Here is a 27776-nt window from a genome sequence, read left to right as displayed (position 1 = left end):
AATCCGGGACTGTTGCAGCTTTTCAGTACAAGGTTCGAGCCTGTTAAAGGGGACGGTTATTTATTACCTTCGGTGGGTTAGTAATTAATGTACATTTTAAAAATAATAATAAACTTTAAAAAAAAGAACGACATATTAAACTTAACTTCTGAGATCAACTACTCCCTGAAAGTGTTTGTAAGGTTTGCCTTAGGAAGAATATAACAGTAGAGTTGCAGACGCCAAGTTTAAGACTGAAGCCTTTTAACTAAAATCTAATAGGATTCCAGGAATCTAAATTAATGTGGCCGCTATATCGTCGCTGATCAACTCCAGCAGACCGACACAAGTCAATGTCCAGGGAAATCTGTGGGACACACAATGAACGTCATGTTGTCCACAGTCGCTCCATTTAACAATCGGGCCGCTGAATAAAACGCTTCATTTTAATAGTTTTCTTTATCAATTGTTTTGCATTGAATTCTCTAGTTAACATTCTTGACAAATCCACACGGCCCCTTAGCTCCCCCTTCCCGTGGATTTGCCAGGAGTTAGCCAATAGCAGAAGAAGAGCTCTTCGTTTTCAGCCAGTGAGGGGAGTTGTGTGACTGAAGGAACAGAAAGCCAGGAGGAAGCTCCAAGAGTAATGACAGCTCCCTCTCAAAGCCCACCTGCTCCGTCCAACCTTCGCAAAGTCCAACTAGGGAGCATGCTTCGTGGACCAGCTGTACTGCCCAGGCGCTTCTCTTAAAAGATTGCCTTTTCTTTGAGGGGAGCAAATATTGCTCGGTTGGGGGGCACAGCATGGATCAGTCGGGAACCACGCAGACACAGCCTCAACACGAGCCCATCAGCTTCGGCATCGACCAAATCCTGAGTGGGTCCGACCAGGAGAACTGCCTGCAATCCAGCGCCAGAGTTTCCGAGGCAGGTTACCTCGCCAGCCCAGTCAGCGGTGCCTACCCCACCCTCGCCACTGCCTATCCGGCCATGGGGGCAACATACGAGGACAGTGTGTCCGGATCTTACAGTGTGAACCTGAGTATGAATGTCAACGGCTTGGCTTCGGCCGGGGTGATCAGAGTGCCGGCTCATCGCCCGGTCCCACAGACTGCCGTACCGACTGTGCCCAGCATAGGCAGCGTGGCTGGGCTGAGTGGCCTGAACTTCCCCTGGATGGAGAGCAGCAGGAGGTTTGCTAAAGACAGGCTGACAGGTAGGGGAAATCAGTTCTGTTTAAATATACCTTAAATCGGGCGGTGGGGGAGCGTGGAAGTGATACCGAGGGTCCAGGGTTGGCACATTCCGATGTTACAAAACCTCACCTCAATTCTGCTTTTAAATTGCCCGATTTTAATGATCTGCCGATAACGCCAGTCCCCTGCTCGACCTGCTGATAAAGTTTATGGACTTCTCGAATTAACAGCCTAACTTTACAAACCCTCTCTCCTTCACACATTTTAAAATTGGTGGCATTTTAAAATTCCTCTGATTTCGAAGTCAATTGTAATCTCTAAAGTTCCTGTCCGCCTGAATGGCATTCCGCTGTGCGAACACATTTGCACCTAAAGAGATGGGGAAATGGTACTGAGCTCAGAAAAGAAATCGACTTTTTTAAGAAGTAGATTTAAATATGTAACTGTTTCTTTTGTTTTTGCAAAACTGATGAAAGTTTAAAACGGCCAGTCAGGTCCTGACGATAATTTCAAACTGATCTTAAAGAGAATGGTAAGAAGACCACTACACACATCGACACGGAGGGAAGAAATCATCCGGATATCATTTACCCACAAAGATAAATATATATAAAATGGAGTACACTGAAATCATACACATACGGACATTAAAAATGGACTAGGTCAAAACAGAGAATAAATTCCTCATTATCTCCATCTTAAATGGGAAACCCCTTATTTTGAAACTGTGTCACACTGGTTATAAATTCCCCCACCAGAGGAAACATCCTCCCATTTGAGCCTCTAAAATCACCCCTCATTCTTCTAAACTCCAATGGGTACAGGCCCAACCTGTCCAACCTTTCTTTATAAGATCTGAGGAAACAGCCTAGTATCCAGTCCCAGCCCAGAAAGAACAGTCCTGGGCCCAGAGAGAACAGTCCTGGGCCCAGAGAGAACAGTCCTGGGCCCAGAGAGAACAGTCCTGGGCCCAGAGAAAACAGTCCCAGGCCCAGAGAGAACAGTCCCGGGCCCAGAGAGAACAGTCCTGGGCCCAGAAAAAACAGTCCCAGGCCCAGAGAGAACAGTCCTGGGCCCAGAGAAAACAGTCCCAGGCCCAGAGAGAACAGCGCTGGGCCCAGAGAGAACAGCGCTGGGCCCAGAGAGAACAGTCCCAGGCCCAGAGAGAACAGTCCCAGGCCCAGAGAGAACAGTCCCAGGCCCAGAGAGAACAGTCCTGGGCCCAGAGAGAACAGTCCTGGGCCCAGAGAGAACAGTCCCAAGCCCAGAGAGAACAGCGCTGGGCCCAGAGAGAACAGTCCCAGGCCCAGAGAGAACAGTCCCAGTCCCAGAGAGAACAGTCCCAGGCCCAGGGAGAACAGTCCCAGCCCAGAGAGAACAGTCCCAGCCCAGAGAGAACAGTCCCAGCCCAGAGAGAACAGTCCCAGCCCAGAGAGAACAATCAGAGACAAGAGAGAATAGTCGCAGTCCAGAGAGAACAGTCCTCGGTCCAGAGGGAACAATCCCAGCCCAGAGGGAACAATCCCAGCCCAGAGAGAACAGTCCCAGCCCAGAGAGAACAGTCCCAGCCCAGAGAGAACAATCAGAGACAAGAGAGAATAGTCGCAGTCCAGAGAGAACAGTCCTCGGCCCAGAGGGAACAATCCCAGCCCAGAGGGAACAATCCCAGCCCAGAGAGAACAGTCTTCAGCCCAGAGAAAACAGTCACAGACCAGAGAGAACAGTCGCAGCCCAGAGAGAACAGTCCTGACCCAGAGGGAACAGTCGCAGCCCAGAGAGAATATCCCCAGCTTGGAGAGAACAATCACCGGCCCAGGGAGAACAGAACCAGCCCAGAGAAAACAGTTGCAGCCCAGAGTGAACAGTTGCAGCCCAGAGAGGACAGGCCCAGCACGGAGAAACAGGCCCAGCCCAGAGACAACACTTGCAGCCGAGAGAGGACAGTCACAGGCCCAGAGAGAACAGTCGCAGCCCAGAGACAATAGTCCCCAGCCCTGAGAGTACACTCCCAGCCCAGAGAGAACAGTCCAAGCCCAGAGAGAACAGTCCAAGCCCAGAGAGAACAGTCCAAGCCCAGAGAGAACAGTCCCAGCCCAGAGAGAACAGTCACAGCCCTGGGAGTACACTCCCAGCCCAGAGAGAACAGTCCAAGCCCAGAGACAACAGTCACAGCCCAGAGAGAACAGTCACAGCCCAGAGAGAACAGTCCAAGCCCAGAGAGAACAGTCCCAGCCCAGAGACAACAGTCACAGCCCAGAGAGAACAGTCCAAGCCCAGAGAGAAAAGTTGCAGCCCAGACAGAACAGTCACAGCCCAGAGAGAACAGTCCAAGCCCAGAGAGAACAGTCCAAGCCCAGAGAGAACAGTCACAGCCCAGAGAGAACATTCCAAGCCCAGAGAGAAAAGTCGCAGCCCAGAGAGAACAGTCCAAGCCCAGAGAGAACAGTCCAAGCCCAGAGAGAACAGTCCAAGCCCAGAGAGAACAGTCGCAGACTGGAGAGAACAATCACAGCCCAGAGAGAACAATCACAGCCCAGAGAGAACAGTCGCAGACTAGAGAGAGCAGTCCCAGCCCAGAGAGAACAGTCCCAGCCCAGAGAGAACAGTCGCAGACTGGAGAGAACAGTCGCAGCCCAGAGAGAATAGTCACAGACTGGAGAGAACAGTCACAGCCCAGAGAGAACAGTCACAGCCCAGAGAGAACAGTCGCAGCCCAGAGAGAACAGTCGCAGCCCAGAGAGAACAGTCCAAGCCCAGAGAGAACAGTCCCAGCCCAGGGGGAACAGTCGCAGACTGGAGAAAACAGTCACAGCCCAGAGAGAACAGTCGCAGCCCAGAGAGAACAATCACAACCCAGAGAGAACAATCACAGCCCAGAGAGAACAGTCCAAGCCCAGAGAGAACAGTCCCAGCCCAGAGGGAACAGTCGCACACTGGAGAGAACAGTCGCAGCCCGGAGAGAACAGTCACAGCCCAGAGGGAACAGTCGCAGACTGGAGAGAACAGTCACAGCCCAGGGATTACAGGCCCCAGCCCTGAGGTTACACTCCCAGCCCAGAGTGATTAGTTGCAGCCCAGAGAGAAACATTCCCAGCACAGAGAGAACAGTCCCAGCCCAGCGAGAACCTCTGCAGCCCAGAGAGAAATAATCCCAAGCCAGAGAGAACAGTCACAACACAGAGAGAGCAGTTGCAGCCCAGCAAGAAACATTCCCAGCCCAGAGAAAATAGTTACAGCCCAGAGAGAACAGCCACAGCCCAGAGAGAACAGTCCCAAGCCAGAGTCAACAGTCACAGCCCTGAGAGAACAGTCGCAAGCCAGATAAATACGCCCAGACCAGAGAGAACAGTCCCAGCCCAGAAAGGACAGGCCCCAGCTCAGAGGGAACAGTCCCAGCCCAGAGAGAACAGTCCCAGCCCAGAGGGAACAATCACAGCCCAGACAGAACAGTCCCAGCCCAGAAAGAATAGTCCCAGCCCAGAGAGAACAGTCCCAGCCCAGAGAGATCAGTCCCAGCCCAGAGAGATCAGTCCCAGCCCAGAGAGAACAGTCCCAGCCCAGACAGAACAGTCCCAGGTGAGAGAGAACAGTCCTGGCCCAGAGGGACAGTCCCAACCCAGAGAGAACAGTCCCAGCCCAGAGAGAACAGTCCCAGCCCAGAGGGAACAGTTCAAGCCCAGAGAGACCAGTCCCAGCCCAGAGGGAACAGTTCAAGCCCAGAGAGACCAGTCCCAGCCCAGAGAGACCAGTCCCAGCCCAGAGAGACCAGTCCCAGCCCAGAGAGACCAGTCCCAGCACAGAGAGAACAGTCGTAGCCCAGAGAGCAGTCGCAGCCCAGAGAGAACAGTCCCAGCCCAGAGAGAACAGCCACAGCACAGAGGGAATAATCCCAGCCCAGAGAGAACAGTCGCAGGACAGATTAATACTCCCAGAACAGAGAGAACAGTCACAGCCCAGAGAGAAATAATCCCAAGCCAGATAGAACAGTCACAACACAGAGAAAGCAGTTGCAGCCCAGCAAGAAACAGTCGCAGCCCAGAGAGAATAGTTGCAGCCCAGAGAGAACAGCCGCAGCCCAGAGAGAACAGTCCCAAGCCAGAGTCAACAGTCACAGCCCAGAGAGAACAGTCGCAAGCCAGATAAATACCCCCAGACCTGAGAGAACAGTCACAGCCCAGAGTCAACAGTCACAGCCCAGAGAGAACAGCCGCAGCCCAGAGAGAACAGTCCCAAGCCAGAGTCAACAGTCACAGCCCAGAGAGAACAGTCGCAAGCCAGATAAATACCCCCAGCCCAGAGAGAACAGTCCCAGCCCAGAGAGAACAGTCCCAGCCCAGAGAGAACAGTCACAGCCCAGAGAGAACAGTCACAGCCCAGAGAGAACAGTCCCAGCCCGCAGAGAACAGACCCAGCCCAGAGAGAACTGTCCCAGGCGAGAGAGAACAGTCCTGGCCCAGAGGGACAGTCCCAACCCAGAGAGAACAGTCCCAGCCCAGAGAGAACAGTCCCAGCCCAGAGAGAACAGTCCCAGCCCAGAGAGAACAGTCGAACTGGAGAGAACTGTCCATGGCCCAGAGAGAACAGTCCCAGTCCAGAAAGAACAGTGCCCTGATATGCTTTTCTTTTCAAATTAGAAGCAACAATCTTTTTTATAGTTTGCTTTTCCATTCTGGACCAAGTTTTAAAAGCTGCAACATTTAAACATCCCCTGTGTGGTTGACTCCAATGAGTACTATATAACTCGATGGGTCTTTTTTACAATACATTAAACAAAAGCCTCAAGAATCAACACAAATTAAATTTCGACGTGAGCAGGGATTGGAAACATTCCTGCGCTCTGCTAAAATACACTTTAAACATCTGATTCCTTATTCATTATCATTTGGCCTTTTTGAGGTTTAATGCCAGGGAAATGGCTGCTCACACCTTCCTCTCATTACACTTTCTCATTTATCTCATTTCAGTTCTTGGCTGGAGATTTTTGGTCTGAACTGAGTTGTGGACAACTGCTCCCAGCGGCTACTGGATCAGCGTGTGACTGCTCGCAATAACATCATTCATAATGTTTGATTTTTAAAATATATTTAATTAATCAAACAAGTTGTTTTTGCCATCTTCAAATGAAACCTAATCAATAAAGAATCCATTTTAGCGATTAAATTAATAAATGAAAACATTTGAACAGATTTCCCAGGCACAGAGAGCAACAAGCAGCAGTGCCGATATAAAGAGACAAAGCAAATCCAAATGGAAATCACTGGTTCCTCTGTCTGCCTTACTGAATATGAAATTAACTCCAAATTATAACTACAAAACTCTAAATATTATTTTTATTTTCATAAATCTGATGAGTTGAAATACGAATAACTTGGAATCACTTGCCAGTTAGTGTACATGTCATCATGATTCAGTATGACCATGAGTTAGCACATGTTTTTTCTGTGTGTTTGTATTTCTGTATGTGTGTATGAGTGTGAATGTGTGTTTCAGGGTGTTTGTGTGTGAGACCTTATGTGTCTATGTGTATTTGTATGTGTGTGAGAGAGACCATATCTGTATGTCTGTGTGTGTGTGTGTGTGTGTGTGTGTGTGTGTATGTGTGTGAGAGAGACCATATCTGTATGTCTGTGTGTGTCTCTGTCTGTGTGTGTGTGTGTATGTGTATCTGTGAGACCAAGCCTCTGAGTGTCTGTGTGCATTTGTGTGTGTGAGAGAGAGACTATATCTGTATGTTTGTATGCCTCTGTGTGTCTGTGTGTGTGTGTGTGTATGTGTGTTTGTGTGTATGTGAGACCATGTCTGTGTCTGCATGTGTGTGTATGTGTGTGACCATGTGTGTGTTTGTGTCTGGGTGTGCGTGTCTGTGAGATTGCCTATGTTCATGTATGTTTGTGTGTTTGTGTGTATCTGTATCTGTGGCTGTGTCTTGTGAGTCTGTCTGTGTCTATGCATGTGTGTGTGTGTGTGTTTGTGTGTGTGTCTGTGAGCCTGTCTGTGCCTATGCATGTATATGTGTGTGTGTATGTGTTTGTGAGTCTGTCTGTATCTATGCATGTATGTGTGTGTATGTGCCTGTGAGTCTGTCTGTGTCTATGCATGTATGTGTGTGTGCCTGTGAGTCTGTCTGTGACTATGCATGTATGTGTGTGTGCCTGTGAGTCTGTCTGTGACTATGCATGTATGTGTGTGTCTGCCTATGTTTGTGTGAGTACGTTTAACGTTTGTTCCTTATGTGCTTTTTCTTGTCCTGGAAGATGAAAGTCTTTATTCCCACGGGGGAAAGGGACAGGAGTTAAATGTGAATAATATTCAAAAGGAACATTTATTTTAGAAATGAAGCCGCTTTTCGCTCCCTCCAATCCTGCTGGAGATCACTGAGCTACCTGCCCTGTTCTCTTTTCTCCTCTTAGCTGCCCTGACTCCTTTCACAGTGACACGGCGGATCGGCCACCCTTACCAGAACAGGACCCCTCCAAAACGGAAGAAACCCCGAACCTCCTTCACTAGGATCCAGATATGTGAGCTGGAGAAGAGATTCCACCGGCAGAAGTATCTAGCCTCGGCTGAGAGAGCGGCGCTCGCAAAGTCCCTCAAAATGACGGACGCTCAAGTCAAAACTTGGTTCCAGAACAGGCGAACTAAATGGAGGTGGGTGAAAGCTGACTGGAGCAAAATGTGCAGGGTACAGAGAGCGGGGTACAGAGAGATAGGGGAGTGGGGTACAGAGAGAGTGGGGCACAGATAGACAGGGGAGTGGGGTACAGAGAGACAGGGGAGTGGAGTACAGAGAGACAGAGTGAGGTACAGAGAGACAGGGGAATGGTGTACAGAGAGAATGGGGTTCAAAGAGATTGGGGTACAGAGAGACAGAAAGATTGGGGTACAGAGAGGAGAGTGGGGTACAAAGAGAAAGAGTGGGGTACAGAGAGAGAGTGGTATACAGAGAGACAGGAAGAGTAAAATTAGTACACCACCAAGGACGGACAAACAGACAGCGAGTATTTATTATTATTAATAATAAGTATATTAAATTAGTACATTTAAAAATATAGGGAGTAACAAGAAATTATCTTTGATCGTTTTTGAGAAAAGGGAGAGAAAGATTGAGTTAAATTAATGAACATGAGAGCAGAAGTGCAATAGGAAGGGAGATTAACAATTAAATATTAACATTCCGAGAGAGTGACAAAGAATTAACTTTAAATGAATATATTTCAAATGAAACAGCAAAATACAACGTATGCTGGAAAGCTGAAATAGAAACAGAAACTGTCGCAAATACCGCACAGGTCAGATTGTGTCTGTAATAGAGTGCAGAAATAGAGTTCACATGGCCTGACCTGGCATACCCAGCATTTTCTGTTTCTATTTTATATTTAAAAATACTGTTTAATGATAAGGAGATCGATTATAAATATATATTAAAATGTGCGAAAGTAAAACAGCGCGGTGACAAGGAGCAAAAAAGTAGTCAAAATATTTAAACGTACAGCGTACGTAGAGAGAGAGAGAGAGAGACTGACATTGATAGAATTAAACAGAGCAGTGCGAGACAGAAAGAGAGAGAAAATAACATTAATAGTATATCACAGGGTGGTGTGTGTGTGTGAGAGAGAGGGGATAACAGTTGTAGAATGAAACGGTAGTGAGTGGGAGAGAATAGCTTTGATAGAATTACACAGGGTAATGAGAGAGAGAGAGAGAAAGAGAGACAGGATAAAATTGATAGAATTAAACAAGGGAGTGAGAGAGAGAGAATAACATTGATAGAATTAAACAGGGTAGTGTGAGAAAGAGAGAGAGAGTGACATTGATAGAACTAAATGCTGGGGAAACATGGTGGGGGGCGGGTGGTGGTGCAGAAGGAATGTTAACATTAAGAGGTAATTGAAATAAGAGAGAAGTGACACATGAGAATAAATGAATAGAAGTTAACTACAAGTCTAGAGAGTAAAATATCTCCAATAAAATACAGGATTGAAAACGGTAAAATTATGACATTTAAAATACAGACATAGCGAGTGAAATAATATATTTAAAATATAGGGATAGGGAGTACAATCAATAGGAGTAAAATATATAGAAAGTAAAATTAATTCATTTACAATACAGTGAGAGAGAGTAAATTAATACGTTTACAATACAGAGAGAGAGAGTAAATTAATACATTTACCATACAGGGATAGAGAGTAAAATTAATACATTTATAATACAGGGATATAGAGTAAATTAACACATTTACAATACAGGGGGATAGAGAGTAAATTGTTACATTTACAATATGGGGGATACGGGGGATAGAGAGTAAAATTTACTCTCTATCTCTAATTGTAAATGTACTAATTTACTTTCTCAATATTAATACATTACCCTCTCTATATTACAATACAGGGACAGAGAGTAGAATTTATGCATTTACAATACAGGGATAGAAAGTAAATTAATACATTTCAATACAGGGGGATAAAGAGTAAATTAATACATTTACAGTACAAGGATAGAAAGTAAATTAATAGAATTACTATATAGAAATGTGGAATAAAATTAATATATTTACAATACAAAGATAGAGAGTAAAATTAATAGAATTACTGGGAGATAGAGAGTAAATTACTACATTTACAATACAGGGATAGAGAGTAAATTAATAGAATTACTATACAGAAATGTGGAGTAAAATTTACAATCCAGAGATGGAGAGTAAATTAGTACATTCACAATACAGGACAAGAGAGTAAATTAATACATTTACAATACAGGGATAGAGGGTAAAGTTAATAACAATTACTATACAGATATAAGGATTGAAATTAAAACATTTACAATACAGGGATGGACAGTAAAATAGTATATTTACAATACAGGGATAAAGAGTGAATTAATACCTTCACAATAAAGGGATAGAGAGTAAATTAATACATTTTACAATACAGAGAAAGAGAGCATATTAATACATTTACAATACAGGGATAGAGAGTCAAATTAATAAAATTTTATACAGAGATAAAGACTGAAATTAAAACATTTACAATCCGGGGATAGAGAGTAAATTAATACATTTACAATACATTGATATAGAGTAAAATTAATACAATTACAATACAGGGATATTGAGTAAATTAATAGAATTGCTATACAGAAATGTGGAGTAAAATTAATATGTTTACAATACAGAAATGGAGAGTAAATTAATACACTTTTACAAAACATGGATGTAGAGCATATTAATACATTTACAATGAGAGATGGAGAGTAAATTAATACATTTACAATACAAGGATAGAGAGCAAATTAATATATTTATAATCCACGGATAGAGAGTAAATTAATACATTTACAATAAGGGATAGAGAGTAAAATTAATACATTTACAATACAGGATGAGAGAGTAAATTGATATATTTATAATCCAGGGATAGAGAGTAAATTAATACATTTACAATAAGGGATAGAAAGTAAAATTAATTCATTTACAATACAGGATCAGAGAGTAAATTAATACATTTACAATAAAGGGATAGAGAGTAAATAAACACATTTATAATAAGGAATAGAGAGTTAAAATGAATACATTTACAATAAGGGACAGAGAGTAAATTAATAAATTTACAATTCAGGAAGAGAGAATAAAATTAATACATTTACAATAAAAGATAGAGAATAAAATTAATACATTTATAAAAGGAGATAGATATTAAATTATTACATTTTTAAAACACAGGGATAGAGAGTAAAGTAATACATTTACAATACAGGGAGAGAGAGTAAATTAATACATTTTTACAATACAGGGATAGAGAGTAAATTAATACATTTACAATACAGGAAGAGTAAAATTAACACATTTTTACAATACAGAGAGAGAGTATATTAATACACTTACAACACAGGGAGAGAGAATATATTAATACATTTACAATACAGGGGATAGAGAGTAAATTAATACATTTACAGGGACAGAGAGTAAAATTAATACATTTACAATACAAGGGGATAGAGAGTAAATTACATAGTTACAATAGAGAGAGAACATTAATACATTTACAATACAGTGAGAGAGAGTAAATTAATACATTTACAATACAGTGAGAGAGAGTAAATTAATACATTTACAATACAGTGAGAGAGATTAAATTAATACATTTACAATACAGGGAGAGAGAGTAAATTAATACATTTACAATACAGGGAGAGAGAGTAAATTAATACATTTACAATACAGTGAGAGAGAGTAAATTAATACATTTACAATACAGTGAGAGAGTAAATTAATATATTTACAATACACGGAGAGAGTAAATTAATACATTTTTACAATACAAGGATAGAGAGTAAATTAGCACATTTACAATACAGAGAGAGAGAGCGAGAGTAAAATTTTTATATTTACAATACTGGAGGAGAGAGTAAATTAATACATTTAAATACAGGGAGAGAGTAAATTAATACATTCACAATATAGGAATAGAGAATAAATTAATATAATTACTATACAAATATGAAGAGTAAGTTAATACATTTACAATACGAGGGATAGAAATTAAATTATTACATTTCAATAAGGGACAGAGAGTAAATTAATACATTCACAATATAGGGATAGAGAGCAAATTAATACATTTTCAATAAGAGATAGAGGGTAAATTAATAGAATTACTATACAATGATAAAGAGTAAATTAATATATTTACAATCCAGGAAGCGAGGGTAAAATTAGTAGAATTAAAATACTAGAAAGTGAAACGTGGTGAAACTTTAGCGGTGTTACAATGTGGAGAGTGAAATAAATGTCTTTAAAATAGAATGATGAAGAGCACAATTGGCAAATTTAAAAGACAGGTAAATTATGTGCAGAGGGAGTAACATTAACAGACCTAGAGTGTGAGAATGAACTAAAAGCATTTTAAATACACTGAAGTTGATGTAGAGGTAGTGAAGTTAACACGTTTTTAATACAGTGAGTGACAGTGAGAGAGAGAGAAAAACTAAGAGTTAAGATGCAAGGAAGTGATTTGGAGAGAGGGGGATTAATATGAATACATTTAAAAGTACGGAGAAGTGACAGTGCCTAACAATAATGCGTTTCAATATACAGAGAGTGAAATAGTAAAATAGAATAAAAAATATAGAGGCTGACGGGGGGGAGAGAGTAACACTAACATAATTAATCATTTTGGGAGTGACGAGGAGATTGATAAAATACCAGATTTTAAAATCACATCCCGAAGAATTCAAATTGGACAAGAAATGATTTCGTGTTTTAGCCGAAGAGTTTTCAAAATACTTCTTTATCCGTTACAATACAGTGGCATTGTTGAATCCGGAGCTGGGATTTGTTGCGAGGTTCTGTTCTTTTTCATCAAGTCGGATTAGGGCTGTGGGCTGTGTGGAGTATAGGGAAGCCATACTGAAGAAAAGCTCGATTATTCTGTTTCCAGTTCTGTAATTTGCCCCCAAAAAACCGCAGCGTGGTTCAGTTTGTTCGCTGGTGAATTCGCGATCGATATTGTGAGGGATCTGAAGGGAAGGAGAATGTGTGTGTGTCTGTGTGTGTGTGTGTGTGTGAGAGAGAAATACTGCACACATCTGAGCTGCTCGATGAAAGATTTACTAATCTTTTCGGCATAGGGCGGGGGAAACTGCAACTGTTCTGAGTTTTTTTGTAGAAGGTTTTTTTTATGTATGTAATTTTCAATTTATTTAATAATTAAGTAAGACTCAGCTGTCTGTAAAATCAGGCTTTGCACCGTAGGGCTGTTTTAATTAACTTTCTCACCAGTAATAACCCCTCTTTGATGGGGAAACTATTACTTTCCAGGAACGCGAATAAGAATGTGCAGACATGGGCTGTATAACACGGTAAATGTGTGAGCTGCAGCCCCGAGAAATGGGGAGGAGGAGGAATATCCTACAATGCAACTAAAAGAGATAAATAAAACCAATTAAGGAAAGTTTCATTATTTTAAATAATAGCATCGCCCTCAGCTCTTGTTCAAAGTTATCGTTAGACCCCGTTGTAAACAGGTCTGTTTCCAGATTTTGTGAAATGTCCTTCTCTCTCCCAGATATTACGTCTGTGAATATGTTATTGAATAATAAATGCAACGCTATAATTTGTTCGGCTGTTAGTAGGGGCCTGAATATGGACGCGCCAAGCCCTGGAAAGTGTAATTAGAAATGATGAAAGCCGAATATAGCTGGGATCCGCCAGCTGATTTTGTTTTTGTTGCAGGAATTTGTTTCTCGAGAATTAGGAATTTGCTTGGACATATAGAAGGTACTTGTACATGCGGAGATTGACACTAATGGCTCGTTAGTGGGGATTGACCCATTTACAGCTCTCTGTCAAATATAATAGATTCTGGACAAGATGATAGCATTCGTAATAACATCAGTAAACAGCAGCAACAGTGTTATTGGACAATCTGTTATCGAAACTGACTGCAGCTCCCGCCACCAAACAGGGAACTGTGAATAAAGGGACAGTGTTTATTCCGCCGTCTCTCCCACTGTCATAAATCTGAAGGCCATGAGAGATTTAAAGGGTGAGTGATGGCAGCAATGCACATTTGGATTTCTCTTTCTCTCTGAAATGGGGAAGTCGCCCTTGGTGAATTAGATGATGGAGGTGCGAGTGTGGCATCTTAAATCAGTGCTAAGTATTCCAATACATTTTGTTGTGGAAATACTGCAGTCCGGCTGCGTTACATTTGTGACTCATTATTAAAAACTGAACAGAACAAGCTTGTAAAGTGAATTAAAAACAGAAAGTGCCCGAAAAACTCATCAAGTATTCAGCTCCTTGAGAAATTGAGCCATATTCCACTCGAAACGTTAACTCTGTTTCTCTCTCCACAGATGCTGTCAGACCTGCTGAGTTTTTCCAGCATTTTCTGTTTTAATTTCAGATTTCCAGCATCCGTAGTGTTTTCCTTGTGTTACTATGCGTTTAAAATGTTAGCATGTGCGTGTTAGTGTGTGTGAGAGACAGTGAGTGTTAGCTTGTGTGTGTGTGGGTGTGTTAGATTGTGTGTGTGTGAGCATGTTAGATTGTATGTGAGAGAATGTGAGTTAGATTGGGTGCGTGAGAGTGGCTATATTAGAGTGTGTGTTAGAGTGTGCCTGAGATGGGTGTGTTTGAGTTTGTGTGAGAGAGAGCGTATGTTAGGGTGGATGTGTAAGAGTGGGTGCGTGAGAGAGAGGGTGTGTTAGTGTGTGTGTATGAATGTGGGTGTGTTACAGTGTGTGTGTTTGTGTGTGTTTGTGAGTGTGAGTGCATGTGTGTGTTTGTGAGTGTGAGTGCATGTGTGTATTTGAGTGTGTGTGTGCATACATTGTGTGGATACATATGTGTGTGAGAATGTGTATGTGTTTGAGTTTGTGTGTGAGACTGGGTATATTAGGATGTGTTAGAGTGTGTGTGTGAGTATGGGTATGCTCGAGTGGGTGTATTTAAGTCAGTGTATTAGAATGTATGTGCTAGAGTGTGTCTGAGAGTGGGTGTGTTTGAGCCTGTTTGTGAGTGAGTGTGTTGGAGTGTGTATGTTTGAGTGGGTTTAAAAATGTGTGTGAGAGTTTGTGTGTGTGCGTGAGAGAGTGGGTGCGTGAGAGTTGGTGAATAAGAGTGGGTATGTTAGAATGTGTCTGAGAGAGTGTGTGTGAGAGAGTGCATGTGTGATAGCGGCTATGTGAGAGTGTGTGTGTTAGAAGTGTGTGATGTTGGGTGTGTTTGAGTGTGTGTGTTAGACTGTGTGTGTGTTATGTTTGTGTGTGTGTTATGTATTTGTGTTACAATGTGTATTACAGTGTGCTTGTGTGAGAGTGTGTTTGTGAGTGTTTGTGTGTGTGTGCATGCATGCGTGAGTGCATGTGTGTCAGTGTGCGTGGGAATGTGTATGTGTTTGAGCTGATGTGTGAGACTGGGTATATTAGAGTGTGTGTTAGAGTGGGTCTGTTGGAGTGAGTATGGATGTGTTCGAGTGCGTGTATTTGAGTATGTGCATTAGAGTGTGCATGTGAGTGCATGTGTGAGTGGGCGTATTTGAATGTGTGTGTTAGAATGTGTGTGTGAGAGACTGGGTATGTTAGAGTATGTGTGTGTGTGAGAATGGGTGTGTTAGAATGTGTATGAGTGTAGGTGTGTTTAACTGGGCATGTTAGAGTGTGTGTCTTAGAGTGTGTGAGACAGTGGGTGTGTTTGAGTAGGCATATGAGAGGTTCTGTATTTGAGTGGTTGTGTAAGAGTAGGTGTGTGAGAGTGTGTGAGAGACAGTGTGCATTAAAGAGCATGTCAGGATGTATGTGTTAGACAGTGTGTGATTGTGGGTTTGTTAGAGCTGGTGTGTTAGAGCATGTGTGACTGTATGTGTGTCAGAGTGGGCATATTAGGGTCATTAAGTGTGCGTGTGAATCTGTGTTAGTATGTGTCGGAGTGGGTGTGTTTGAGTAGGTGTGTGAGAGTGTGTGTGATTGAGTGGTTGGGTCAGAATGTGTATCAGAATGTGTGTGCCAGAGTGGGTGCATTAGAGTTATTGTGTTAGAGTGTGTGTGAGAGTGGGCATGTTAAAGTGGATGTGTTAGAGTGTTAGTGTTTGAGTGTCCATATGTGTTAAAAGTATGTGCATAATCTTGAGTGTGAAAGCGTATGTAAGAATATGTCTGAGAATGTCAAAGTGGGCATGTTCATGTGTGTGTTAGTGCTTGTGTGAGCTTGGGTGTATAAAAGCGTATGGTTGGGATTTTCTGGCCCTGTCGCAGGTGGGACCAGCCGCGGTGAGGCGGTGCCCCAGCCAGGAGTCCATTGACTTGTGGCCGGACCGAATGATCCTGGCGGCAGGCGGGTGGCTGCATAAAATCCCACCCAAAATGTGTTAGAATGGCTATGTTAAAGCTTGTATATTAGAGGAGTATGTGTGTGGCTTTGTGTCTGTGCACATATGCGTGTGAGTGTGTGTGTGTTTATGTGTGTGCGCTCGTGTCTGGGACAGTGTAAGTTAAATGTTGTGTGTTTGAGAGGATGAGTTTGCCTAATTGTGAGTGAGAATGTTTGTTTGTGAGGTGTGTGCCTGTTTCAATAGACTGCAATGAATCATCACTTTTTTCCTGTTCTATTTCAACATTGAACGATTAAACTGTAAACAAGATGATTGTCAAACCATATTCATACAGTAGAGTACCAAAATCCATTCTTCCCTCTACACCATCTGCCCGCCCTATATCATGCACATGGGCCAGAATTTTTCCTGCGTTGGGTAGGCTCAGCAGGAGCGGGTGGGGGCATTCACGGAGCCAACTGTTGACCGCGATCGGCTCCGCACCGTCATTTTATGTGGATGGGCCAAGTAAGGCCTGTCCAGCGTAATATGCAAGTGGTAGTGCTCAGAGCTACCTGTGCGGGCGGGGGAAGGAGGGAGACTCAGGCCAGTGCTCTTTCACACATGCGCACAAAAGAGTGCAGAAATCTCCCTGAGGCACGGAGCTGCCACAGGGAGATTGAAGCGGTTTGTAAAAACATTTTTACAGAAATTAAAAATTTAATGAGACATGTCCCCTCATGTGACTGTGTCACAGGAGATGGGACATGTTTTTATTTTTCATATAAAAACTTTATTTAAGTAGAAAAAGGTATAGGAAACCTAATTCCACTCATTATCTAATCATAACTAATCTGTTTAAAGAGGATACTATCGCCTTATGTCTAATTATAGTTGTAGACCTAACAAGCTCTGAATGTACGGATGTATCATTCAGACGAGGGGAGTATCTAATGAGTTAACAGATGGCATTTGAAATGTGCTAGAGGTTTAATAAAAGTAGAGTGGGCAGACTGGTGCTTGGCAGAGTTGGAGAAAATTGCTCTGACTTGTGTACATTGCACAGTACACCTGTGACAATGTGAGCACTGCAGGTTGTGTTCAGGGTGAAGGTGCTTTCTTCAGAGGATTACACTTCACTGTGAGGTGAAATCATTAGCAGTTTTGCAGATCATGAAGGGACTGCAGAAAATGGAAGAGACATTAAAATTATCCATTTGACAACATGCACACTCCAATATCCACCAACTTGCCTTATTAATATGACACTGCCAGGAGTCCATTTGGGGAAATCGCCCTCTCTGTTATATAATTAAATTGAATAATTAAGCTTGATATATGACAGGTGTAATTTGAATATTCACTGACCTAACCTTGTACTCTCTATCCTAACCAGGGCAGCTCTTGCACTCTTGTTATTTGCAAATTTAAACTTCAAAACAGTATTTCATTCGCCAACACAAACCTTCCCTCATCCCAAATAACTGACCATCCCCTCCTCTCACACCCTCACTCCATCCCCAATTACTGAACATCCCATTCCCCTCACACCCTCACTCCATCCCCAATTACTGACCATCCCCTCCTCTCACACCCTCACTCCATCCCCAATTACTGACCATCCCATCCCCTCACACACTCACTCCATCCCCAATTACTGACCACCCCTCCCCTCACACCCCAACTCCATCCCCAATTACTGACCATCCCATCCCCTCACACCCTCATTCCATCCCCAATTACTGACCACCCCATCCCCTCACACCCTCACTCCATCCCCAATTACTGACTATTCCCTCCCCTCACACCCTCACTCCATCCCCAATTACTGACCACCCCTCCCCTCACACCCTCACTCCATCCCCAATGACTGACCATCCCCTCCCCTCACATGCTCACTCCATCCCCAATTACTGACCATCCCTTCCCCTCACACCCTCACTCCGTCCCCAATTACTGACCACCCCATCCCCTCCCCTCACTCCATCCCCAATTACTGACCATCCCATTCCCCTCACACCTTCACTTCATTGCCAATTACTGACCACCCCTCCTCTCACACCCTCACTCCATCCCCAATTACTGACCATCCCATTCCCCTCACACCCTCACTCCATCCCCAATTACTGACCACCCCTCCCCTCATACCCCAACTCCATCCCCAATTACTGACCATCCCATCCCCTCACACCCTCTTTCCATCCCCAATTACTGACCATCCCCTCCCCTCACACCCTCACTCCATCCCCAATAACTGACCATCCCCTCCCCTCACATGCTCACTCCATCCCCAATTACTGACCATCCCTTCCCCTCACACCCTCACTCCGTCCCCAATTACTGACCACCCCATCCCCTCCCCTCACTCCATCCCCAATTACTGACTATTCCCTCCCCTCACACCCTCACTCCATGCCCAATTACTGACCACCCCTCCCCTCACACCCTCACTCCATCCCCAATAACTGACCATCCCCTCCCCTCACATGCTCACTCCATCCTCAATTACTGACCATCCCTTCCCCTCACACCCTCACTCCGTCCCCAATTACTGACCACCCCATCCCCTCCCCTCACTCCATCCCCAATTACTGACTATTCCCTCCCCTCACACCCTCACTCCATCCCCAATTACTGACCATCCCATTCCCTCACACCCTAACTACATCCCCAATTACTGACCATCCCATTCCCTCACACCCTCATTCCATGCCCAATTACTGACCGTCCCCTCCCCTCACACCCTCACTACATCCCCAATTACTGACCATCCCCTCCCTTCACTCCCTCACTCCATCCCCAATTACTGACCACCCACCCCCATCACACTCCCAATCCACCCCAGTTACTGATCATCCCATCCTCTGACACCCTCACTCCATCCCCAATTACTGACCACCCCATCCCCTCACACCCTCACTCCATCCCCAATAACTGACCATCCCCTCCCTCACACCCTCACTACATCCCCAATTACTGACCACCCCTCCTCTCACACCCTCACTCCATCCCCAATTACTGACCATCCCCTCCCCTCACACCCTCACTACATCCCCAATTACCGACCATCCCCTCCCTTCACTCCCTCACTCCATCCCCAATTACTGACCACCCCCCCATCACACTCCCAATCCACCCCAGTTACTGATCATCCCATCCTCTGACACTCTCACTCCATCCCCAATTACTGACCATCCCCTCCCCTCACACCCCCCCAATCCATCCCCAATTACTGACCATCCCCTCCCCTCACACCTTCACTCCATCCCCAATTACGGACCACCCCTCCCCTCACTCCCTCACTCCATCCCCAATTACTGACCACCCCTCCCCTCACACCCTCACTCCATCCCCAATTACTGACCACCCCTCCCCTCACACCCTCACTCCATCCCCAATTATTGACCACCCCATCCCCGCACACCCTCATTCCATCTCCAATTACTGACCATCCCATTCCCCTCACACCCTCACTCCATCCCCAATTACTGACCATCACAACCTCACTCCATCCCCAATTACTGACCGTCCCCTCCCCTCACAACCTCACTCCATCCCCAATTACTGACCATCCCATCCCCTTCACACTCTCCAATCCACCCCAATTACTGACAATCCCACCCCCTACCAGCCCCTAATCCACCCCAATTACTGATCATCCCATCCCCTGACATCCTCACTCCATCCCCAATTACTGATCATCATACCTCTCTCAATCCCCCCCAATTACTGGCCATCTCCTCCCCTCACACATCCCCAATCCATCCCTAATTACTGACCATCCCATCCCCTCAGACCCTCACTCCATCTCCAATTATGGACCATCCCCCTCCCCTCACACCCCGACTCCATCCCCAATTACTGACCATCTCATTGCCTCACACCCCCCCAATCCACCCAATTACTGACCATCCCCTCCATTCACATCCACTGCTCCATCCCTAATTACTGACCGTTCTTTCCCCCTTACACCCCCAATCCACCCCCAATTACTGACCATCTCATCCCCTCACCTCCTCACTCCAGGGCAGGATTTTGCCCTTGGCGTGGGTGCTTAGTGGGGGTGGTCAGGCAGCCGCCTGCGATTGGCTCCACACCACGATTTCATTCGGACGGGCCAATTAAGGCCCGCCCTGCATGGATCGCGAGCAGCACCTCGGAGGGAGAGCAGGCCTGGTGTGCAGTTCACGCATACGGAAAAGAGCATTTCAATCTCCCTGAGACACAGAGCTGCCTCAGGGAAATTGAAACACTTTTTAAAAAAATTAATAAAGACAGTAAAAATGTAATAAAACACGTCCCCTCATGTCACTCTGTCACATGAGATGGGACATGATTTTAATTCCGAATTAAAGTTTTTATTTAATGTTTATTTGCTTTAGGAAACCTCATCCCGCTGGAGGATGAGGTTTCCTGAAAAATGTAAAGGCCGCTTGGCCTTTTTGCCTGCCCACCAACTGTAAGGTTAGATGGGCAGCGTAAATTTGAATTTAATTAGCTTGTTAGTGGCCTTAATAGGCCTTTTCATTATTGGCAGGTGCGCAGCCGACTCCAGTGTGTGCTGCCAAATGAAATATTGTGTGAGTGTGCGATGATGTTGGGATGCACACCCTACGTCATCACGCGTCATTTTATGCTCGGGTGTGTTGGGCACGCGCCCGCATGCCGAGTGTAAAATTCTGCCCCTGCTAATAAAACACGGGAGATGGTAGCATAGTGGTAACGTCACTTGGCCAGTAATTCAGAGGCCCAGGCTAATGCTCTGGGGACACTGTTCAAATCCCACCATGGCAGCTGATAGAATTTAAATTCAATTTGAGATATAAAGCTAGTATCAGTAACAGTGACCATGAAACTATCATCAATTGTTGTAAAAACCCACCTGGCTTACTAATTCCCTTTAGGGAAGGAAATCTGCTGTTCTTACCTGGTCTGACCTACATGTGATTCCAGACCCACAGCAATGTGGTTGACTCTTAACCGTCCTCTGAAATAGCCTAGCCAGTTCAGTTCACTGGCAATTAGGGACTGACAACAAATGCTGGTCTTGCCAGCGACACCCACATCCCATGAAAGAATAAAGGGGGATAGTCAAAGACAGGATGTGGCTGATTATAGATAGAAATGGAGATCTTCTTGTGGAGGCAAAGGGCATGTTTGAAGTGAATGCTGTGCCCCCACCTTTACTCTAAAAGAGAATGTTGCCAATATAGCCGTAAAGGAAGAGGCTCTTTAGGATAAAAAAAGATAAAGAGGAAGTACTTAAAAGTACTTCTCAAATTGGAAAGGTCACTTGGTCCAGGTGAGAAGCTTCCTAGTGCTACTGTGGGAAGTAAGGGTGGAGATAATGAAAGTTCCTGACACAATTTTCCAACCATTTTTGGATTTGGGGGTGGTCCCAGAGGTCTAGTGGATTGCTGCTCTGTTCAAAAAGAGGGGAGATAGGTAAACCTAACAACTACAAGCCAGTCAGCCAATCAACATACTTTAGAGGAAACTTTTAGAGACATTAGTCCAGGACGAAATTAATTGTCACTTAGAAAGATGGGATAATCAATGACAGTCCACGGATTTGCTAAAGGTAAATTGTGTTTGGCTAACTTGATCAAGTTCTTTGATGAAGGACTAGAGAGGATTGATGAGAGTGATGCACTTGATGATGTGTATATGGACTTTCAAAAGGGATTTGGCAAAGTACCACATAATAAACTTGTTAGCAAAATGAAAGCCCATGGGATTAAAGGGACAGAGGCACATAGTTTCATACGTGGCTAAGGAACAGAAGGCAGAAAGTAATGGTGAATGGTTGTTTTTCAAACTGGAGAGAAATGTACACTGGTGTTCCTCAGAGGTTAGTTTTAAGAACACTATTTTTTGATATATATTAATAACGTGGATTTGGGTATACAGAGCATAATTTCAAAGTTTACGAAATTTAGAAATATTACAGACTTCAGGGGGACAGAGACTGGTGAAGTGGCAGATAAATAGCAGATGGAATTTAAATATCCAAGTGTGAAGCAAAACATTTTGCTGGGAAGAATGAGGAGAGACAATATAAACTAAATGATTCCATTGTAAAGGAGGCGCAGGTACCTGCACCTGGAGACATATGTACACAAATCTTTGAAGGTGGCACGGCAAATGGAGAGAACTGTTTAAAAAGCAGACGAGCCAATGTTCCCTGTAAGCTGTGTGACACCAAGTGTAGGTCACACATGAGTTGACCTCCTTAAGTTTCTGCACCTGTGCAGCCACAAAAAAAAGTTAAAGGGGCCAAACACTTAAATAAATCACCCAGCGTTAAAAAAAGGAAGAGATGGAATGTGATTATGGACCCTGAGCTTTACAAATGACAGAATAGAATACAAAAGCAAGGGAGTAAGGCTAAGCTTTGTGAAATACAGGTTAGGCATCAGCTGGAGTTTTGTGTTCAGTTCTGGGCACCTTACTTGAGGAAGGATGTCAGAGCTTTTGAGAGGGTTCAGAAGAAATTTACAACAATAGAACTAGGGTTGAAGGTCTTCAGTTATTTGGAGAGAACAGTAAAGATGGAGTTGTTCTTCTTAGAACAGAGAAAGTTAAGCAGAGATTTGACAGAGATGTTCAAAATAATGATTTTTTTGTCAAGTAGGTAAGAGGAACTGTTTTTAGTGGCAGAACAGTCACTAGCCAGAGGACAAAAAGACCAAGATTTTCCAGCCCTGTTGGCATTGGGCATCATCGTGGGTGGGGGGACAATATGACGAGAAGGCCAAAAATCAGCATCACGCCATCGTGAAACCAGTTTGCAGTTGTCCGCTCCACCCATCAGCCACGGTCCTTGTTTCCCACTGCCACACATCAGGACCTAATTTCAACACTTTAGGGTCTCAGTAGAATTCCAGCTCCCCAGGATCATCCCCACTCACACTGGATCATCCGGGCACGCGGTGTGATTGCACACCAACGTGTTTCACAACTGAACATAAGCGACGTGCACCTGGAGAGCTGCACTTCACTCAGGCCTTCAAGGTTTGTTTGCCTACCTTGCTTCATGCAGCGCTCATGGTCATCAGCGCCAGGCTCCGTGGGCAGCACCACATCACTTTTAGGGGGGCTCACGGGCAGGTCTCTATCTACCAGACCAGCCATAAGGCTTTTCAATGGCTGCAGGGCTAGGGCTTACTTCAGGAATGGGGAGAAGGGGCCTCAGGCAAGGGAAGAGGCAGCAGGATGAGAGCTGTACTGGGGAAGGAGGATATCCCAGGGTGTGTGTGGGGCACATGTTGATCTGTGTAAGTGGCCTCAAGATGGTGAGGGCTGAGGAGGCAGTCTCCTGAGGAGATGAGGCCAGATGGAGATGTGTGCGTATGTGTAAGAGAGTGAGTGATGATGTCCCTTGAGCTGGCAGTGAGTGAGATGCCAGTAAATGTGTGATGGCCTTGTGAGTGTGTGAGCTTAGAGTGATGAGATGGTTCCCTTATCCTGGCAGCATGAATGAGATCATTCATCCTCTTTCTGCACTGGATGGCCACCTTCTGCTGTGCAACATTGACACTGATCACCACTGCCACCACCTCCCAAATTGGGATGGTGATACTGATAGGCCTCTTGCAGCCAGAGCGGGGGTAGAGGACATCACAACAGGCCTCCACGGTGTCCAGGAGGTGTCCCAGGGATGCATTACTGAATCCGAGGGCTGAACTCTTCTTCGCTTTTGGGGCCATGTCTTCACTGAAGTAGTCCTGGGCTGCAAGCATTGAGAAGTATGCACGTGGTTGCAGTTTAAGTATGGTGCCCAGTGTGAGGAAACAGTGAGGCAATGGATCATTAGGCAAATCAGAGGCCGCCCACCAGAGATACAGCGTGTTTCCTGTGGCTGTATAATTAGTGACATGGGAGTGAGACGATTACAGCGTGAAAACCTGCCATTGTGGCCAGCGGGTAAAACAACTTTTTTCCTGCCTGTTACCACAATTTGTGCAAATCTAGGATGATTCTGCCCAAATTTAAGATTGACAAAGGAAATCAGAGATGGCATGAGGAAACTTTTCTCTCCACAGTAAGTTGTGATCTGGAACCCGCTGCCTGAGAGGGTGGTGGAAGCAGATTCAATTGTTACTTTCAAAAAAGAATTGGAAAATGAAGGGAAAACATTCTCAGGACCATGGGGAAAGAGCAGTGAATTGGGATCAATTGGATCCCTCTGTCAAAGAACTAGCACATGCACAGTGGATCACATGTTTCCCTGTGTTCTATGGGTCTATGTTTCTATGACCTCTCACCCTCTTCCAGTCACCCCATCCCACTGGAGCCTAATTACTGACCATCCTTATAACAGCAAATAACAATCCACATATAACTGAAGTCACGTTTCAATATAAAGAACAAGAGAGAGAAGCAGCCAATTTTTTCCACACCTTATCCTCAGAACGGCCCAAAATGTTTTACGGTGGAGACAATTTCAGATGAATAGTCAGGGCGTGGTGGGGGGCGGAGGGTAAATGGTTTAATCTAAGTAGAAATACACTTGTTCATTTTTACAGTCATTTCTATTTCAATAGATTTGTTATTGAACGGGAGAAGGAAGGTTTTTAATAATATTGTCACAAACAGGATTGTCAGTGATATGCAAAATCCCAGTTCCGGGATAAAGCAGAATTCCTGTGTTTGTGTTTGAATCGATGAAAGGGAACCCAGTAACAGGTAATCTGTGGAGAAATGGTATGTCAGTAATTCATATTAAAACAAGAAATGTGGGTTTAATAATACATTATCTATAGCGGACTGTCCCTAAGAAACTCCCTAATAGCCTGATTTTTATAAACATATATATTATAGTTGGCGAGAATTTCTCTGGTCAGAATGCAAGATGACAGCGGAGTTTAAAACAAAGCCCGCCAGCTCCTGAAATTCTAAAGTTGACGTGTTAGAAAAAGGGATTGATACACACGGGGGAGTTGTTTCTACTTTGCCATTGATGTATTTTCCGGGTAAACCAATCCCTTGAAACCTGGGACTGGAACCGAAGCGAGCAGAGTGAAAGCGGAAAGAGTTTATTAAGAGTGAATCCGCCGGCAGCTCTTTGAATACAATGTCACCGGGCAGTGCAGCATCTTCTCTTCCAAACTGTCGGAATGTTCACACTCGTCCACCTTGCGCTTTCCCCTTTCAAACCAGGGCACGGGTACAGTATCCGCTGTGTCATGCTGAGGAAAGAGGCAGGGAGTGTGAGTACGAACACTCAGAATGACCGGTGCATAATACAAAGGAAAATGTCGACTTTTTTACTCATTCATTGGAGCTGGGGGGGTTTCAGGCAGTTTCTGTTTCCATTTCCGGTACTTGAGTTTGTTTTTTAAAAGACAGATTGATATTGCAAGTTTCGATCTGTCTCTTCCCAGGTCCCTACAGCCTAAATGTTAACCTACTGACTGACCCACTTTGCATTCCCAGCATCTCCCGCACTCTGCGCCTTAGAACAGAGCCCGTTTTCCGTCATGTGGTAAGTTTAACGGAAGGTGTGGGTCTGTCACAACACGGCTACGCACCAAGCTCTTGTTGAAATCATTTGCTGCTTTTTTGTTACAGATTGGGGCGGTGCTGGGGGGAGAATGTTCTCTAGTTAGAATTTCAGAGCGATTCCTTTTCACAATATGTCAGGGTTTGTTTGGAGATTGCCCAAGTGACTCCGCTGCTTGGAGAGTCGCTGGGGATTTAACTAAAGTCAGAGTCCCGGGTTGTAGCCTGAGCTGTCCTTCCAGAGGGGAGGGTTGACGCAGGCACTATTTCATCTTCTAAAACAGCAATATTGTAATCTGAGGAAGAAGCGGGGTTGTGTGTGTGTGTGTGGGGGGGGGGGGGGGGGGGGGGGGGGCGTGGGAGGTGGACAGCCGGGGCACTGGGTTTAGGTAGGGTTTTCTTTAAGTAAAAAGACAGCAATCCGGCTGCACTTGCGGATCTATAGCAGAGCTCCCTCTGTGTGCCTCACACCAGTCACATACATGGATATTGCCACCTCGGCTTGTCAATTCTTCAATCGCTCAGTGTGCCCTCTCTCTGGAGCCCTGTCCAACACACTCACAAGTTTAGTGTGAGGCTGTCACCTGCCCATAGCTCATCAAATGCACAGGAACCAATAGACATGCCTCACTTCACGATGCTTCTTTTAGCGAACTTCCTGTCCCTGTCTTCCACACTAATTTAGTATATTTCGATGTGATGACAATGCTGGTGTGGAAAGCTGGTCTATCCTCCCGCACCGGAGATTAACCGCTCTTCCTATTTGAACCCACACGTGTTGGCCTGAATCTGAGTTTAACTCAAGTTGCAGATTCATTATTTTTTTGTCAACTGGAAAATCTCTCCAGCTGTCGATTGGGGGTGAGGGGGCGGGGGGGGGGGGGGGGTGGTGGTGGGGGTGGTGGGGGGGCGGGTCCGGGATGGAGACGCGGGAGGCGGGTTAATAAACAGAACGAATTAAACAGGTTGTAAAGTGACAATATGGAACAAGCTGGATGCAGAAATAAAAACAGAAAATGCTGGAAAACTCAGCAGGTCTGACAGCATCTGTGGAGAGAGAAACAGAGTTAACGTTAGAGTTTCAGAGCTGGATGATAGAGGTGCTGGATGAAGAAGAGTCATACTGACTCCAAACGTTAACTCTGTTTCTCTCTCCACAGAAGCTTTCAGACCTGCTGAGCTTTTCCAGCATTTTCTGTTTTTATTTCTGATTTCCAGCATCCGCAGTATTTTGCTTTCATCAGACTGGATGCCAGAGTTGGCCACAACCTGGGATAAGCTGGCTTCTTTAAAACGGGACCTGGACAGGGGAGAGTGGGTGGAACAGATTTCCAACCACTGAGCAGGAGTGCGAGAACCTGGATTATTCCTGATGATTATTGAATTCCTTGCCTGTCTTGTACAGTTATCAAAAGGACTTGCATTATTAGAATTGATTTCAGTCTGTTTGAGATATTGAACCGGTCGCTCCTGGAGGCTTTGGAAACATTGCTTCACGCTACCTCGCTCTTATTGATGGGCCCTGTGCAACGTGTCCAGTTGAGTAACCTAGTGATCAAGGAGTGCAGGGTCCTGTTGACTAGGCCCAAGATGTGACGAGGTGGCCTCTGATTGTAACGGAGTTGTTTTGTGTTTACCTCACCCAGGCGGCAGACAGCAGAAGAGAGAGAGGCCGAGAGACAACAAGCCAACAGACTGATGCTGCAGCTGCAACATGATGCCTTCCAGAAATCCCTCAACGATTCCATCCAGCCCGACCCTCTGTGCCTGCATAACTCGTCTCTGTACGCACTGCAGAACCTGCAGCCCTGGGCTGAAGATAATGGCAAAATCCCAGTGGTCACATCTTTAGTGTGAGCCTCAAAGGGGTGAGCACCAATCAGAGCCGGACTCTCCAGGATATTTATTTCTGTCTTTTTCCCCCTCCCCTTTAAAAGTTGAGTTGTAGGTGAGAAATGAAACAGAGAATCTCGTCAAGGGTAAGGAACCAAGTGGGATACAGACTCTGTGTGGAACTGTGCTCGCAGCCGGCGGTGACTAAGCGACAAGGCATTTCCGAGAAACATTTAAACAGCAAAATTAATTATAAAAGACTCCTTAAAGATTGGGAAGTTGGAGAGGGTAATTACTGCGACAGACTCGCTAGTTACTCTGCAGTAAACCTGAATCCTGAGAGGTGAGCTGCTGTCAAATCTTCCAGAAGATCAAGAGTTCTTTTTGTTAATAATTATATATTTTTAAATAACCCCTCAGGAAAAAAAGGAGAATTTCGAAAGGAAACTTT

At 44.7% G+C, this 27776-nt stretch overlaps 1 protein-coding gene across 1 annotated transcript; it reads left to right on the top strand.

Moving 5' to 3' along the window:
- Positions 1–783: 783 nt before the first annotated feature.
- Positions 784–27349, top strand: LOC121281285 (T-cell leukemia homeobox protein 3-like). The gene is made up of 3 exons (XM_041194152.1): positions 784–1195; positions 7586–7823; positions 27139–27349. The coding sequence occupies exons 1-3, from the start codon at positions 784–786 to the stop codon at positions 27347–27349; spliced, it is 861 nt and encodes a 286-aa protein (XP_041050086.1).
- Positions 27350–27776: the final 427 nt, after the last annotated feature.

The sequence above is a fragment of the Carcharodon carcharias genome, chromosome 8 (genome assembly GCF_017639515.1).
Source record: "Carcharodon carcharias isolate sCarCar2 chromosome 8, sCarCar2.pri, whole genome shotgun sequence".
In the NCBI taxonomy this organism is placed as follows: domain Eukaryota; kingdom Metazoa; phylum Chordata; class Chondrichthyes; order Lamniformes; family Lamnidae; genus Carcharodon; species Carcharodon carcharias.
The sequence above is the reverse complement of the archived record's forward strand: the minus strand, read 5'-3'. Positions and strand labels throughout refer to the sequence as shown.

Bases quoted from the DNA above. Each gene is read 5' to 3' on its own strand.
- LOC121281285 (XM_041194152.1), top strand. From the start codon at position 784: ATGGATCAGTCGGGAACCACGCAGACACAGCCTCAACACGAGCCCATC. The intron at 1,196-7,585 runs GTAGGGGAAATC...TTCTCCTCTTAG, and splicing joins TGCTAAAGACAGGCTGACAG to CTGCCCTGACTCCTTTCACA. The intron at 7,824-27,138 runs GTGGGTGAAAGC...TACCTCACCCAG, and splicing joins AACAGGCGAACTAAATGGAG to GCGGCAGACAGCAGAAGAGA.